Source organism: Juglans regia, chromosome 11 (genome assembly GCF_001411555.2).
Source record: "Juglans regia cultivar Chandler chromosome 11, Walnut 2.0, whole genome shotgun sequence".
NCBI classification, from domain to species: domain Eukaryota; kingdom Viridiplantae; phylum Streptophyta; class Magnoliopsida; order Fagales; family Juglandaceae; genus Juglans; species Juglans regia.
This window is the reverse complement of record NC_049911.1, coordinates 35,804,674-35,821,266: the sequence shown is the minus strand read 5'-3', so window position 1 is coordinate 35,821,266 and position 16,593 is coordinate 35,804,674. Positions and strand designations below refer to the sequence as shown.

Sequence of the window (16,593 nt, the reverse complement as noted above, 5' to 3'; positions counted from 1 at the left end):
AAAGTAATGTTATATACCGTTATGAGTGTCTAAACGTAATGCAATTATTTTATAAAAGAGTAAGATTTATTATTAAAAACTTAATTCTTTTTATATAAATCTTGTAATCATTTATTATTTTTTTTTAAATTGCGAAGTGTTTGTTTACTTTACAATTATAAATATAATTTGTGATAGTCTTTTATATATTATTGGCTTTTATTTTGATTTAATTATTATTATTGTTGGTATTGTTTTTTTTTCTTTGTGTAGGTCCAATAAAGCTCACTTTCGACTAATAAAGATATGTACTCTTTGTATCTTTTTTAGGTTCAGGAAAAATTAAAGGATGATAATCTTGGCTCCAAATAGATAAGTTACACCTAAGTTATTTATAAAAAAAGTGGACCATATTAAAAATATAATTTTTTTAAAATATATATTTTTTTATAAAAATTTAGACAAATTTATCTATTTGATACTCATATATAATTTATCAAAAACAAAACATGAAAGACCAAATCGAATTAAATAAAATTAATGTTATATATCGTTATGAGTGTCTAAACGTAATGTAATTATTTTACAAAAGACTAACATCTGTCATTAAAAACTTAATTTTTTTTATGTAAATCTTGTAATTATTTATTATTTTTTTAAAAATTGTGAAGTGTTTGTTTACTTTACAATTATAAATATAATTTATGATAGTCTTTTAAATATTATTGGCTTTTATTTTGATTTAATTATTATTATTGTTGGTATTGTTTTTTTTCTTTGAGTTTGGACTTTTTATAGGGGTTTTATAATTATCTAATTGAATTGGGCTTTGTGGGTATGATTTTAGGCCCAGCCCGTATGAGAGAAAGGGGAGCCTAGCCTCATAGTGGTTTTATTACTTGAATTGGACTTTATGGGTATGATTTTAAGCCCAGCCCGTGAGAGAAAGGGGAGCCCAGCCCGTGAGAGAAGGGGGGAGCCCAGCTCGTCTAAAACGGTGTCGTTGTCGCTAGGGTAAAATGAAACCCTAGGTTTCGTGTTTCTCTCTTCCGGTTTGTAGTGCGCCGCACGAGCCCAACTCTCCCATTTGTTCTTCTTCTTCTTTGTTCTTCTTCTTCTTCATGTTTGCCGAAACCCTTCGGAAACGGCGCCGCACGAATCCTCCCCTCCCTTCTGCCATTTCTTCTTTCTTCTTCTTTCTTCTTCTTCTTCTTCTTCCGCACGAATCCAGTCCCTTCTCCCATCTTTTCTTCTTCTTCTTTCTTCTTTCTTCTCCTTCTCCTTCTTGTTGTTGTTGTTGAACCTTGCGCCACCATTCACCCACCCTCGCGTGGACCATCGGCCTCACCTCACCCTTTCTCTCACGGTCTTCGATTCATGGTAAGTTTTTTTTTTTTTTTTTTTGTGTTTTTAAAATACTTGAAAATCTAAATGTGGTTGATGAAAAAACCCTAATTGTTTTATTAGGGTTGCGCCGCCATATCCATCTCCCGAAACTCACCCACCCTCGCGCGGACCGTGAGCCTCACCTCACTCTTTGTCTTCGATTCCCATAGTAAGTTTTTTTTTTTTTGTTTTTTTTGTGTTTTTAAAATACTTCAAAATCTAAATATGGTTGATGATATTATGTATTTGTTTTATTAGGATTTTTAATTTAAGATTTTTGTGATTGTGTTTGTGTTATTAGGGTTTTGTAATTAGGCGTGTCCTGTTAATTGGGGAAATCTGTATATATAGCCATTAATAGAAGAATATCCATGAACATACAAATACAGCAAAAGCAGCACCAATTTGTGTAATATCCTAACATTTAAAAACTGCACTTTGTAATTTTTTTCAAAACTTGGCAACAATTTGGTAGTTGTACAAATATAATAAAGTTCAGCAAACAATCTAGGTTGCTAAGTGAAGTGCATAGGAATTCATGATGATGAGGAGAGACAACTACAAATTCAAAAATATATAAGCAGCAACTACCAAAAAATAAAATGGAAAAAAAAAAAACTAATATTTAAATAAATTGTTTATAAACTGCATGAGAAATGAATTAAGTACAAAAAGAAAAGGCCTTATGAGAAGTCGCAAACTCACCTTTGCAGTACTGGCAGCTCACAATCTCCCTGCCAATATTAAAAACAAAAAATGGATGAATAAAAGGAAACAAGAGGAAATGAAGTCAATAACGATAAAAAAAATAAAAAAAAATTAAAAATGGCAAATTATGCTGGAAGTCTGGAAGTGATAAAATGTTTAATAAGATGACAGTATGCATGAACAAATAATTAGATGTATCTCTTCAGATTAGCCAAGCCATGTCAAGGCATCCTTTAGAAAGACTCGGCAGCAACTAAAACCTGGCCAAAGTTGTTCAATCCCACTGCTTTTGCTATGTGTTCATCCTTTTCACTTATTCCTACTTGTTTACCCCAAGATAGCAAATTAGCAATGCGGTGGATTGAACAACCAACAAGTGAAATCTATTCCCTTTTTAAAATTTTTTTGACTGAAATACTTCTACTAAATTAGTCTTTTCATAAGCAGTAAATATTTTTAAAATTACAAAAAGATGTATCCCAAATATATAGAAAGAAATAAATAATACCATACACTTACTAAGATAAGAGCTAGGAATGTGCAGTTGATCCTCACCCAAGAACACCTCACAGAACTGGGAAATCAGCTGAAAACAAATCATCACAAGTAAAAACCAGCAGTAAACATAAAAAAACAGTAAAAGGGGAAAATGGAAGAGAAGAGAAGAACAGAATCTGCTTGATCCTTATTCACCTATGACAATTTGCTTGATCCTTAGTAAAGACCAGAATTTGTTTAGAATTTGTTTAGTTGGAAGTGAAGTTGTATGAGGAGCAAATATCAGAATTTGTTTAGTTGGAAGTGAGGCTGCATATATGTGGTTGGGTTTGGTTAAGTTTGGCCTGTGAAAAGACATTATGTTTATAAACTGCAATGCCTCGTCTCCTCCCATACGACCACTCCAAGGCCAAGTAAAAACTGCAAAACCAACCAAGCCAGACACAAGGAAAAAAAAAACTCTCAAACCATATATGGAAAAAACTATCAAATATGCATGCATATGTTCTTTTGTTTTCAGCAAGAGTACAGTTTTTGTGTACATTTTTATTTTATCTTTCTTCTTAAAAATCTTTCTAACATGATTTTTTTTTTTTTTTAAGAAAGTATGGCTGCCTGATAACAGCCCAAAATCACGACGTGTAATTTTTTTTCTGTTGGCAGTGTTTATTTTTGGCAGTTTTGTTTGGCAGCTTTTGTTTTCTTATCCACTGAGTATTAGGTTATTTTAAGTTCATTATTTTTCACCTTTATGTTTTGACAGTAATGTCAGGCCACCACTTTCATGTTTTTCATATCCTTTAGTCAATTTTGCAGTTCTCCTTTAGGTTTTGACAGTTATACCAGTTGACTATTTTCATGTTTTTTCGTTGTATGTTTTTTATTTGGGTTTATTATTTTTATCCTTTATAATTTGGCAGATATGTCAGCACAACATTTTTATGTTTTATTGTGTACTTTTTCTGATCTGCAGGTTGAACCTGCTTTCTCAGTAAACAGGCAGAGGACAGGAAAGCAGCAAATTTGACAAGTCCCTTTCAAATGCATAGACTGCAGTGCAGTTGGGTTCCATGCATTTTTATCAAAGGCAAAGCATGATCACGAGGACACGACCTCAATACACACTTCAAGTAAATTATTTTTTAGGAATATTTTATGATATTTGTTAATAAGTGAGGTTGGTACCCTATTCATTTAGTCTTTAAGCAAGAATTGTTTATGATGGTTATTTGATTTAGATAAGCTTAGTTAGTTTAAAATATATTGATTATCTTCAAACTACTGTGACATATGAAAGTGGTGAAAGTGGTGCATATACTGTGACATAGGTAGTAAAGATTTAATTTAGATAAGCTTAGTTTCAAATATATATTATTTTTACTGTGACATAGAAACAACTCATATACTCATGTTAGCTAGGAAAAAGATTCCATATTAGTAATGTATTTGGCGTGCTACACTGCCAATAAACAGACTTCAAAGATGTGAAAGCTCAGTTTTGCAGTTTTTCACATTATCCATTGAGTATTAGATTATTTTGAGTTTATTATTTTTCTGCTTTCCGTTATGCAGTCCAGCACTTGTATGTATTTTGGTTGCATGCTTTTTAACACTGCCAATAAACAGACTTCAAAAGTGTGAAAGCTCAGTTTTGCAGTTTTTCACATTATCCATTGAGTATTATATTATTTTGAGTTATATTAATTTTCACTTTCTGTTTTCCTGTGTACTTTTTCTGCTCTGCAGGTTGATAACATGTGAAAGCTCGTGTAAAACAAAACTTTGTATGCTTTGTATCAGGAACAGAGACTTGTCAATTGATATTGTCAATTAATGTATTTATGTTTCACTCAACTAACGTTGATTTAACAGAGCACTAACGGAAAACAAGAATTTCCGTTAGGCTCCGTTAAATAGCCACTTATATATATAGAAGATATATATATGCAGCATATATGAATGGTCTGCTAATTAATAATTTTTTCCTGAATATAATGAACAGATGATCAAAAGCTTTTAATTTTATCACATATATAGCATGACTCATCAAAGATGACTTTCCAATATGTTCCTAAGACTAATGTATATATCTAATATAACTTTCGTGTAAAAGTTGCAATTGAAAGCTCAACTCTTATTCTTAATTACTGGTCTAGAAATGTAGTTTTGCGTTTCATCATGTTGCCAATATCAAATAATCCGTCAAAAATAATATAACAAATATTTTGTTAATTATTTATTTGATGTAATATAATAATTACTAAAAAGATGCATGATGGATAATAACTTATAATTTTACAATCTAACATAGTATTATATCAATATGTATAAGTGAATTTGCAAATTTATTTTTACAGACTCTATTTTTAGATAAATAATTTCTCTAAACGATAATAAACCTCGAATCCACAAGGCATAGATTTGGAGTAGTTACCAAATAAGAGAAAAAAAATAAGGACCACTATTTTTAGCTTTAATTGCTTCTTATCATAGTTTTAAAGCGTAGAGGCCGGACAACTTAGAATTAAAACTTACTTTAAAAATTTATAAAAATTATGATAAGAGAAGTTTATATCAATATCAAAAGTAAGTTTACAAACAAATGCAATTTAATGCGGAAAATTAGTGCTATAGACACAAAATAATTATACAAACGTAAACTCTTAAAGTGATGTGATTTCATATGATTCGTTATATCTACTTTATAATAAGAATAACTTTACAATCTACATCACTCTGTAGATTTATTTTTCTATAATTCTTTTGTGATTAAAATATTTCTCTTTAATGTGAGATATTATATATTTCATAACAAAAATTATAATTTTTTTTGTAAGATCTCTATATATATCAAGTATTTTTCTGACAGTAATTAAAAAACCAAAAGCTTTGCTTTTAACGAGCAAGATGTCCCACGTCAAAAGATGAACGCTACTTGATTCTCACATTTTATCCAAGTTTGGAACAAAGGAAAAAAGTATGGGTCTTTTGTGGCGTTACGGATCGATAATTCAGCTATGGGTCCAATACAAATGTGTATTTATGTCGAAAGCTAGAGCCTGGGGAGGTATACGTACTTCTTTCTTTCTTACATTTTCCAAGTAGAGTTTGCTACTCATTAGTTTTACAGTTGGGTAGCAGGGGTCCCACACCCATCCGTCCTGCAATTAGAGTCCCTAGCGGGGTCGGAGGACGGGAAGGGCCCAATCCTGTCCCGACTTACATTTATATATATATATATATTTATATGTTATAAAATATGTATTAGCAAATTTAAAAATTAATACACTATAATTTATACAAAATATATACTAATAAATTTAAAAATTATATAATTTTTAAATTATAATCATATTTATAAATTTTAAATTTTAAATTTGGGTCTAAAAATGTATTTACAAAATATGTCCCCATCCTCCGCATCTCGGGGGCGGGGGATGAGGTTGAAAACTTCACTCTCTGCCCCTGCAGGACAGGATGAGGGAAAGGGGTGGCCCTGTCCCATAAGGGGTGGGTAGCATTTCTAATTATGTATACACACCACAAATTATAATTTTTTATTCTTAAAATAATTGAGTTCTTCTACTCATCATTCATACATTATATATTTAGTAAAAGAAAAAAAAAATATGTATAGTGTGTAGTGTGAGGATGATGTGTATAATTTTTCTTATGAATAGTGATAGGCTAACAACTCATTCACAACTTATAAATAACTTTAAGTATAATAATATTTTTTATTAAATTTATAATATTTAAAATAATATTATTTTATTATATAGTTGAATACAAATGGTTTTTTTGTCGTAAGTTTATCATTTCTCTACTTTTCCACATGACCAAAACCTTTTACTTATCATCTGTTTCTCTACTTAATTACAGGTCAGCACCATGATGTCATTTTCATGACTAGGTTCGGTAGTACGGACGGACTAGTGGTGTGTTGTTTAATTCTTAGAAGAATCATATCCATGATTTTTTATTCAATCCTTTAAATGGAAGCTTTCATTTTTTATTTTATGAGATTTTGTAAAAGTGGTGGTATATCTATCGAAACATTTGTTTAGGTTGTGTTTGGATGTTGGAGTGAGTTGAGTTGAGTTGAGTTGAGATGATAAAATATTATTAGAATATTATTTTTTAATATTATTATTATTTTGAGATTTGAAAAAGTTGAATTTTTTATTATATTTTGTATTGAGATTTGAAAAAGTTGTAATGATGAATTGAGATGAGTTGAGATTAGTTTAAAATCCAAACGAAGCCAGAGATGCAATTGCAGGATGCTTTTTTATCAAGATTTGAAAAACAATGCTTTTTTTATATAAAAAATTCTAGAAAGAACGAAATGCAAACCCACCACACTAGCATATACGGAAATGTCAAATTTATCCCCATTTAAAAAGCATCCTCATATTTTTTCAAAAACTCGCCCACGAGAGAAAAATCTCAAAAGTAAAGCTTATGATCTTAAGTCATTCGAATGATAGAATCACGAAACCCATAAGCACAAATCCATTAAAACGAGCTCAAAACAAGTTATAAAAAAAAATATATGAAGAAATGTGCATTTTTTCTACCAATGGGTTTGACAGTTTGAGAGTGTTCTATATGAACAAAAACAATACTGCCTCATGAATCATGATCTGGGAAATCAAAGGCGCATTTGATCCTAATGGATGCTCCAAAAAACAAATGGAAAATAATGGAGAGAAAGAGGGAGAGATGTTCCTTGAAGCTTCAATTTGACGCGTATGGTTCAGTAGGTAAGAGAAAAAGAAAGGGACTAAAATAGCAGAGAAATGAGCTTTTGGGCGTGAATGGGGGGGGGGAGGTATGGGTGGTACGTGGTCTTCATTTTCAGGATTGTGATTTTTTTTTTGGGGGGAACCTGGGCGGGAGGATGAGAGAAGCTGTGCGGGAGAAAACATGGAGAAGAAGTCACAAAGGAGAAGCTGTTTTAATATTTTTGTTTTGTTTTTTTTTTCCTTTAACTTATCCACGCCTAACATTTGTGCAATTCGTGCTTTGAATTTTTTTATACATCAGTCACTATTTATTTTTAAATTTCACGTAATTTTTTTAAAATGTCAGACTCATTACCTTCAACCTCTCTCTCTCTTCGGCCTCTCTCTCTCTCTCCGACCTCCCTTTCCTCAAGGTCTCTCTCATCGTGCTTTTTACGAGCGGATTGAGATGGAGAGATTGGAGCGAAAATCGATTCACTTGTTAGTGAATCCGATTTGCCATATAGGATGTGGGGTGTAGAATAACGAATAGTTACTAATAAAAAAGATTTATTTTTCGTGCATTACATGGAGTTTCCCTACAGCGCTGCTATTTTTATATATTGATTTGGAAACTTTGTATCAACTTACATATAAAAAAAAAATTTCAATACTTTTATATATTTTACGAATATAATGGATTTTACAATAATTTAGGTGCTACACACCAAGCGATTATAAATATCACAATTAGACCGTTTGGATTCAGAGATGAATTGAGATAGTTTTAGATGAGTTGAATAAAATATTGTTAAAATATTATTTTTAATATTATTATTTTTTTGTGATTTGAAAAAGTTAAATTATTTATTTTATTTTATGTAAAAATTTAAAAAAATTATAATAATAAAAAAAGATAAATTAAAATAAATTGATGTAAATCTCGAATACAAATAAGAGCTAAAAGGATATAAAAGTACAAGCGCCTTTAAAATTATTAAAAGAAAAAAAGAACGACATAAAATAATAAAGAAAAAAGTCAACAGGTATAAAGTCATGTAAATATGAATCTTTGCAAGGTAAATACAGTACTTGTAATTAATTGGATGATGTGAACATGCAGACGTGTACGTACGTACTTAAAATAATGTACGACCTACGTACGTACCTTTGCAAAGCATCCTTGCTGTGGCTGTTGGGGCGTCCTTTGAAGTTCGAATACGGTAGCCGAAAGTGTCCCGTGTAGCAACTGTCCTTCCATTAATATATGAATACTGTACGAATATAATATTATAGGCGTACGTGTACGTATATCTGTACAAAAAAAATTCATATCAAATTTTGCAATAACAGTCAATATAAAAATATAAATAAAATTACGTACAGTCGTAAAATATATAAATATTGTGTAATCGTTATGAAAAATAATAAAATCTATTATTAAAAAATTAAATTTTTAATATAAATCTCGTATCTACTCATTTTTATAAAAAAAATGTGTGACATTTGTATACTTTATAAGTGTAAATATAATTTCTCTAAACATAATACAGCTATCAGCATGCATGCACACACGGATATACCAATATATATATATATATATCACACACATATGTACATATATAAATATATATATATATATATATTAATGTAGATCATATCATGTAGAAAATTACAAAAACAGGATGAGGTAGGAAGGCAAAAGAAAGTACATGCAGGTGTGCAGGCGGGCGGGCAGTAACGTTAGTGGATAACTTGATTGTGTTGACGATGAGGTAGCACATGTTGGGGTGGAGTGGATGGATGGATCTATATATATATATATATACATATATATATATATATATACGTCCGTACACATCTAAATTATATCTCACGAAAAGAATTTATTCAACTTTTGTTTCAAGTTTGGAACCTCCATGTATATTTATATATACATATAATATATAAGAATCATGTTCTCGCCTTTGCTTCCAAGGACTTGCTTGGAATTTACAATATTATACATATATATATATATATATATGTATGTATAATATTTATGTATGTAAGATGAATGCATAGGTCGGGGCATCCAAGGCAGGGATAAGGACACCTTAGTTTCCACGGAATCCGGACTTCTACTCTGCTCACACTTATTCTGTAGCTTCAATTCATTGTTTTCGATCCCGTTTAGATAGGTAATTGGCATCGTGGACTCTCATTTTATTTTATCTTATTTTAATATTTAAATATAAATATTTTTTAATTTTTTTTTAATACTTTTTTATTTAATTATTATTAAGCATTACAATTTTTTTAAACTTTCATATAAAATATAAAAAAAATTGATCAACTTTTTCAAATTTAAAATTTTTCTACCTCCTTTATCTTTACCAAAATATAATAAAACTCTTAACTCAAACTATTTTATTACATAAACTATCTTTTACTATTATTTATAGATTTTTCATTTTATCTAACTATCCAAACAATGCCTGCCAACCTCAAGTTTATATATATATATATATATATATATATATATATATTATATATATAGAAGACGCATACTTCATTCAGGATTATTCGCATATTTCTAAATAATAATAATAATAATAATAACAATCTAATTATTTGTATAAATTTATATTGCTTGCTTTACAGTCAAGTAGTACTGCATCCCCGTATGAATAAAATAATGGTATTAACTGAAAATATACATATTTTTTAAAGTATTTGGTGTCATAAAATCTTTTTTTTTTTTTTTTTTTGTATTTTTTGTGAAAGTTGATTTATTTATTCTCTCTCCATAAAAAATCTTTTGGTGTGTAAAATGGTCCGATTGGCCAGAAAAATGAATATTGGGTCAAACATGAATAATATGCGATAAATGCAACGTACACAACCTTAATTAATTTAGAGCTTATATGTATATGTAGTCATTTTAAGATGCATTTGAATCGCAGATTCAAAAGAAAAAAGATGAAAGGCATTCTTTCCACATGGAATGTTACGAACCCATGAAGGCGGCGCAATATCCTTAATTTATAAGTTTTTAACAGTTGATTGTAAATTAAACCAACTTATTATACTGATACCGTCTGACCATAAATTAATTTCCAAATACCAGCTCGGATGCAGTGTTTTAAAGACAAAATCATTCAAGTATATATTATGTCGATACAAATTTATAATGTACGTAGCAATGGCAGATCATGTTACAAATAGAGAAAGCACTGTATGATCAATTATCAAAAAAGGAAAAAAAATAATAATAAAATCCCTCTTTTTGTGTGGTAATTACGACTAAAGTGTAATCCAAATTAAAAGGCCGTTTCTTAGAAAGTGAAAATTGAAAAGTCTTTAGAAAATTAAAAAAAAATGAAAGAGTCTTTAATTTATGGAAGAGATTGTAATTTGAAAAAAATGAAATGTTTGATTTAGACAATATATATAATATTAATAGATAAGTACTTACTCCACGTACGTACGTAGTTCAGTTCTCGCTAGCTAATACATGAGTTGCATTATTAGGTCCTCGATGAGTCTCACAACATGATTACAATATATATGGGTAATCATCAGATTCATGCTAAAGAATTACAAAGGGCATGCATATATATGATTCTTATACGTACCAGTACGTACTTTGATGGGCATGCCACTAATTAAGTGGTGAGGATTGGAGGAAGGTAATCAGATTTTGCACCCATAACACGAGCCTTGGTGTCAGGGAAGAGTTCGAAGCCAGGTAAGGGCAGTACTTTAGTATTTCCCATATCAATAGTAAGTTGGATGGGGTATGGTAGCAAGTGACCTTCTATATCATGGAATGTCTCTCCCACATATAAATCCCAATATTGCTGAGCAAGACTGTTCACTAGAGAGATGCATAACTTGCTTTCGGGATGTCGAAAGGACTCCTGAAATCCTCCAAGGTGCTCAAGCCACAAGGCATTCCTGAATTCGTGGATTTGCCCCCTACCTGGGTTTGTGGAGGCTAAATGATGTGGTTGGAATGCCCCCATTGCAATCTCAGAGTCTCTTGCTCCATCCATTGACCTCTGGTTGATGTTGGCAGATCCAATGATTATGTATTCATCATCAACTACAAGTTAAACATGATTATTTTGTTAATCAAACGTGATAATATTGAAGCATTGGGACAAATTAATTAGAAGAGATGATGAAAATTAGTCAGTTATAACTTACCTATCATCATTTTTGCATGGACATATATCATGAAGCGACGAGCCTCTTGAGCTCTACTATAATCTGTGTTAGGTTCTGGTCTCTCTGGAGGTATATACTCTTCCTCTTTCATTGTCTCTCGATTCCCAAGGCAATAGAAATTCAGATAGTCCCGAGGGTCTTCATCAAGTCCCTTTTTTTGCAAGGCTTTAGTGATGTCAGAATACATCATTTCCATAGTCCTTCTCTGCCAATCCAATATTGCTTGAACATAAGCACTCTCAGGTATACCTTCTGGCCACATTGGGATCACAATATAAACAGCAAACCTCTCCCCTGCTTCGATCTTACTAACAATCTTTAGTGAGAGCTCCTTTGGAATGAGGTGCAAAGCACCAATGTCCTCCACCTTGATGTCGTTTGGGCTCCAGCCGAACGAGCTTCCTAGAAAATACTGGTTCTCAATGTAGATGAAGTCTCTGGCTCGCCGAATAGCATTGATATATGCATCTTGAATGCTTCGATCGATGATGTGATCTTTCCCACTAACAAGCCCTACTGTATATGCAATATCAGGTTTTTCAGGAAAACCGAAAACGGCCCCACCATCAATGGATCGAAAGATTTGAACATTCCATGTTTCAGTATCATCTAATGAGGTAGCAGGTGTTGGTTGGATTACGATTTCATCAAGTTGATGTAGTTTAATTAGGAACTTATCCCCAACCTGCTTTTTCCATCTTTGCTCAAAATTGTACAAGACATCCCAAGCAACAGGCCCCTCTAGTTGGCAATGAATGTCATGCCAAGGCTCCCTTGGACCACCTTTCTTGATTGAAGAAGTTGCAAAATTTGGCTGATGGAAGTCATCATGGTGAATTGTCTTCAAAGTACTGAATAAAGGATGTTCTATTGTATCATATCTCCCATCACAGAGATCAATACCACCGATAAAACTCACAATCCTCCGCTTTTGTGATCCTCCATCAGGCACTTCCCTATCAACAACTATTGTCTTCTGATGGTGAGTAAACATGGTAGAGATCTCAAAACCTTGAACTATACTTCTTCGATTGTCAGGATTACGTGGGCACAAAAAGTAGTGCACCTTCGTGTTTCGAAAGTATTCTTTAGTTTCTTGGTCGTGAGTCGCCATCAAACCATCCTTCTTCAATTCCTCGACAGAAGTTCTGTCATCCCAGACAAGCATAAGAACCATGACACCTTCATCAGCCTTTTTCTTAAGAAGATCCCCTAATGTGAGGTTGCCGTCTTGCCTTGGCCTCTTAGGATCCCTTATCAAGGTTATCCCAGTATACACAGACCATCCAGATATGTAAATTAGGTGTCTTGCAGTACTGATTGCGTCAAAGATGTCCTCCCAGCATCCTTGGGGCTTATAACTACCTCCTATGGATGGCAAAAGCTTAGGCATAACATCTTGGACATGGGCATCTTGGTATAAAGTAACTTTGCAACCTTGTCTTTGCTTGAAGAATGTGCGAGGAACTCCCTCAAAGTCGGGAGTTATCATTTGCTGAGACCAATCTTGGGCAACATTAAAAAATTGAAGCTTGACGTGGATTCTAGAATGTATAGAGTTGTAGTTTTCATCTAGTATGTCAATCCATCTATCAACCATAAATCCCCTCATGATATCCCCAACGGGCACATAAGCCCTTCCAATTAATGTTGCCCCAATAGGGTTATCTTTTTTGACAGTGAATATGATATATGAGATATAATGGGCACAATATATGCTGAAGGACTCAAACCACTGGGGGTGAGAGGCTTGATTTTCTACCATTCTGGTCCGCCCAACCCTGGCCTTATCTAAATCAACTGTTGCATAGAGCTTGGATCCAACAATCTGTAATATAGTGTTTTGATTTGTCAAAAAATAGTTAACAAATGGCGATAATTAATGAGGTTGATATTAATGTACAAAAAAAAAGAAGAAGATGAGTTTGTTGATTGGTTGCAAAGGAAAAACAATTTACCGGAGGCCTGCCTAGCACTAGTCCCTTGAGTTGGGACAGAAACCTTTTCCCAGACTGTTCCGTGTCCCCGCAGTTTTCAAATTTCAAGAAAAGAAAATGCACAAGGATTAGAAAGAATTCTAGAAAACACGTACAATTAATGGTGGGACGGTATAGAAAACTTACTGAATTTGATCTGAAGATCAAAATGTTCAGAACGATATTTTATATTATATATATATACACATATGTAAAATATTATTGATATAAACAATTTAGGGGCTTCAAAGGATCAATCCCTTTTCTTCTAATTATAGCATGTAGTGGATCATGATAAAGAAGAACATTTTATATATCTGCTTAAAATTAAGGAGTACATTCTTGAAAGGATCATTGCTGTTGTTAGTATGTACAGCCACAGGCTGCATGATTCGATGTTTAATGTCTATGTGATCTTCTTTTTTTTTTTTAATGTGTTTGGCAAATTAACTTGAGATCGTACTGAAACCGAACTAATTATTGCCTAATTTATGAAACGTATACCAACATGGCACATCCATCTTACTGATCCTTTTGCCTAATTTTCTCTGGCCAGTACCAGCATGTATGTACAGCATATCCAAGTTTTTTGAAATAATCGTTCGTGTTCAACTTGCCAATTTCAGATCCAAACACCATATATACACTTTTCAATTTCTAAACACTACAAATATAACACTTGTCAATTTCAAATCTTCAACTTTTTCATATGATCATTATCTAGTTATTATAATTTTTCTATACTTCTAAACAAAACACAAAAAATAATTCAATTTTTTCAAATCTTAAAATAAAAATTATATTATAACAATATTATAATTTTATAATTTTTTTATTCAATTTTTTCTGATCACTTCTTTCCCAAAACCCCATCAAATATTTTAACTTAAACCATTTATAAGTTATAACTCATCTCATCTCAATTCAAATATCTCAATATTATTCATAAATCATTTTAACCCATCTCATCTAATTAATTCACTATCCAAACTAATGATCTAGATGAAGCGTACGTAACACTATATTTAAATACGTTCGTTTCCTCAGGTACGTTGCTAGGAAAGGAAGAAGTACTATATATTTCTAGTACATCTACGACTAATTAAGTGATCTCTCTCTCTCTCTCTATATAATATATGTATATTAAGAATATAATATAAATAATTAAATCTACATCTTCCTATTTGGTGATTTTTGTATTATCAGATAGAATATTGAATTCGAATCATGATTTTATACTCTATTTTATTTAATTAAATATTATAATCTTAATTAATTACTAGCTACGTACTAAGCTGCTAGCTGGTATGTACACGGCCGATCGATCATATTCTTATTTATAACTATCCTCATGATCAATCTAGATCTCTGTAATTAATACATTTCATAATCGATTCCTTCATTGATAACTAAAGTACCATCTAACAACTCATGAACTGAGATGTACGTACATGATCAATTAGAAAGAAATCGAAAACAAAACCTTAATATATAAATATACTAAAACCCAAAAGAGATCAAATACAGAAATTAATTATGGCCAAAATCATAAAAGTCTTAATTTGATCTTGAGAATTCAAAAAACTAGGTACGTACCTTTTGGAGGACGTTGAAGCCAAGGCCATTGTTTATCCTATCAACTTCGTAAATGGTTGTCAGAAGTGTCCCGTGCAGCAACGCTTGAGGCATTGATCCCAGCTAGTGCTCGTTATAAATTTTCCTAGCTAGATATATAGGAAATGCAATGCAGTACTGCAAGAAAAGGCCGGATTATTAGGATCTAATTTAAATATTAAAAAAAAAAATTCTGTCGTCTAGAATAATTAATTTCGTAATTAATCCCAATAACAGAATTGCATTTACCAGATATTAATATACATTAACTATTAATTAATTAAATGTTAGAATCATATGTAAGAATAAATGAGATAACAATAATTTATAATTAGATAACAAAAGCAAGCAAAAGAAAGGCATGCAGCACTAGCTTGATCATCACCTGTATATATAAATGAAAACAAAATACGATGGTAGTAGCTGCAGGCAGCTAGGGCCGTTATATATTAAGGAATATATTTAGAGAGAGAGAGAGAGAGAGAGAGAGAGAGAGAGAGAGAGAATAGGATGGAGTTTTGAACGAAGGAAGAGGTATTTTAAATATCTACGTTATACAGAGAAGTCAAGCAAGAATCAGTTCCCGCCTTTGCTTCCATCCATGAATTCTTGCTTAATGCTTATATTACTTACTCTTGAGGGAGAACCCTTTTAAAAGGCCACCTAATTGGTTGCCTCCGAATCGCAACTACGTCCGTCTGTCATGCCTATTATTATTTACTATAAAAAAAAAAAAAAAAAAGGTTAACATACACATAATAAATTCTTTATTATTTATTTTATTATATATTATTGATAATAAATTACAATTATATATTATTGCTTAATGTAGTCATGAAAGAAAAAACCCTATTCTCGCTCCCTCTCTTTTCTCTTTACACATTTGCCCCTCCTCTCAAAAAACTCAGATCAGAGGAGGGGGATTCGAGCTTTGGCTCCTCCCTCCCTCCTCCTTTCCTCCCTCATCCCTCTTCTCTCAACTCTCTAGTATTTTTCGGGCTTTTTTTTTTTTTTTTTTCCCGTTAACAGTAGGGGGAAATGCAGATATGTTGTTCTTTGAAGCCAGTCGACTACCACGCGCCCCACTGCAAGATTTCCAAGGCGCCGATCCTTCAAACGGACGAAGATTCTCGTCGAACGGAACAGCGAATGAGCCACTCGTGCGGCCCAAAGTGCGTGCGTGACATTCAAACGCCACTGCAAGAAAAGCTCTATCGTCGCCACGCGCAGCTTTTTTGGGATCAGGACTATCGGTTTCTTTAGACCTGACGTTCTGCCATACTTACACGGTGGATGGCGCATGTGACTCGCGTGCCACTACAGTCTCTCTATTTGTATTTTGATTTCCTTTAAAATTGAAAATACATATTTACAGCTCAAAATATTAAGCTCGCTATCCCGGGAATATTTTCTCAGCCACATGGATCATGTGGCAAGACTATCGTAGGACACTTTTATCCTATTATAGCACGCTTAAAAAATTCATGATTATT

The 16,593-nt window shown here is 32.2% G+C and overlaps 2 protein-coding genes across 3 annotated transcripts; one reads left to right on the top strand and one right to left on the bottom strand.

Moving 5' to 3' along the window:
* The first annotated feature begins 892 nt into the window (after nucleotides 1-892).
* Nucleotides 893-4,560, top strand: LOC108992227. The gene is made up of 4 exons (XM_035682614.1): nucleotides 893-896; nucleotides 1,040-1,359; nucleotides 1,447-1,534; nucleotides 3,545-4,560. The coding sequence occupies exons 1-4, from the start codon at nucleotides 893-895 to the stop codon at nucleotides 3,547-3,549; spliced, it is 417 nt and encodes a 138-aa protein (XP_035538507.1). The 3' UTR covers nucleotides 3,550-4,560.
* Nucleotides 1,615-15,554, bottom strand: LOC108992226 (phospholipase D alpha 1-like). Of its 2 annotated transcripts, XR_004797581.1 has the most exons (7): nucleotides 15,486-15,554; nucleotides 15,083-15,238; nucleotides 13,469-13,522; nucleotides 11,490-13,338; nucleotides 10,916-11,385; nucleotides 8,467-8,612; nucleotides 1,615-2,991 (listed from the first exon to the last, which is right to left on the bottom strand). XR_004797581.1 is itself a non-coding variant. In XM_018966715.2 (5 exons), the coding sequence occupies exons 2-5, from the start codon at nucleotides 15,173-15,175 to the stop codon at nucleotides 10,946-10,948; spliced, it is 2,436 nt and encodes an 811-aa protein (XP_018822260.1). In that variant the 5' UTR covers nucleotides 15,176-15,238; nucleotides 15,486-15,554; the 3' UTR covers nucleotides 10,783-10,945. The 2 variants fall into 2 exon arrangements, 1 of the variants encoding a protein (XP_018822260.1); XM_018966715.2 differs by lacking the exons at nucleotides 1,615-2,991; nucleotides 8,467-8,612 and having other exon boundaries at nucleotides 10,783-11,385.
* Nucleotides 15,555-16,593: the final 1,039 nt, after the last annotated feature.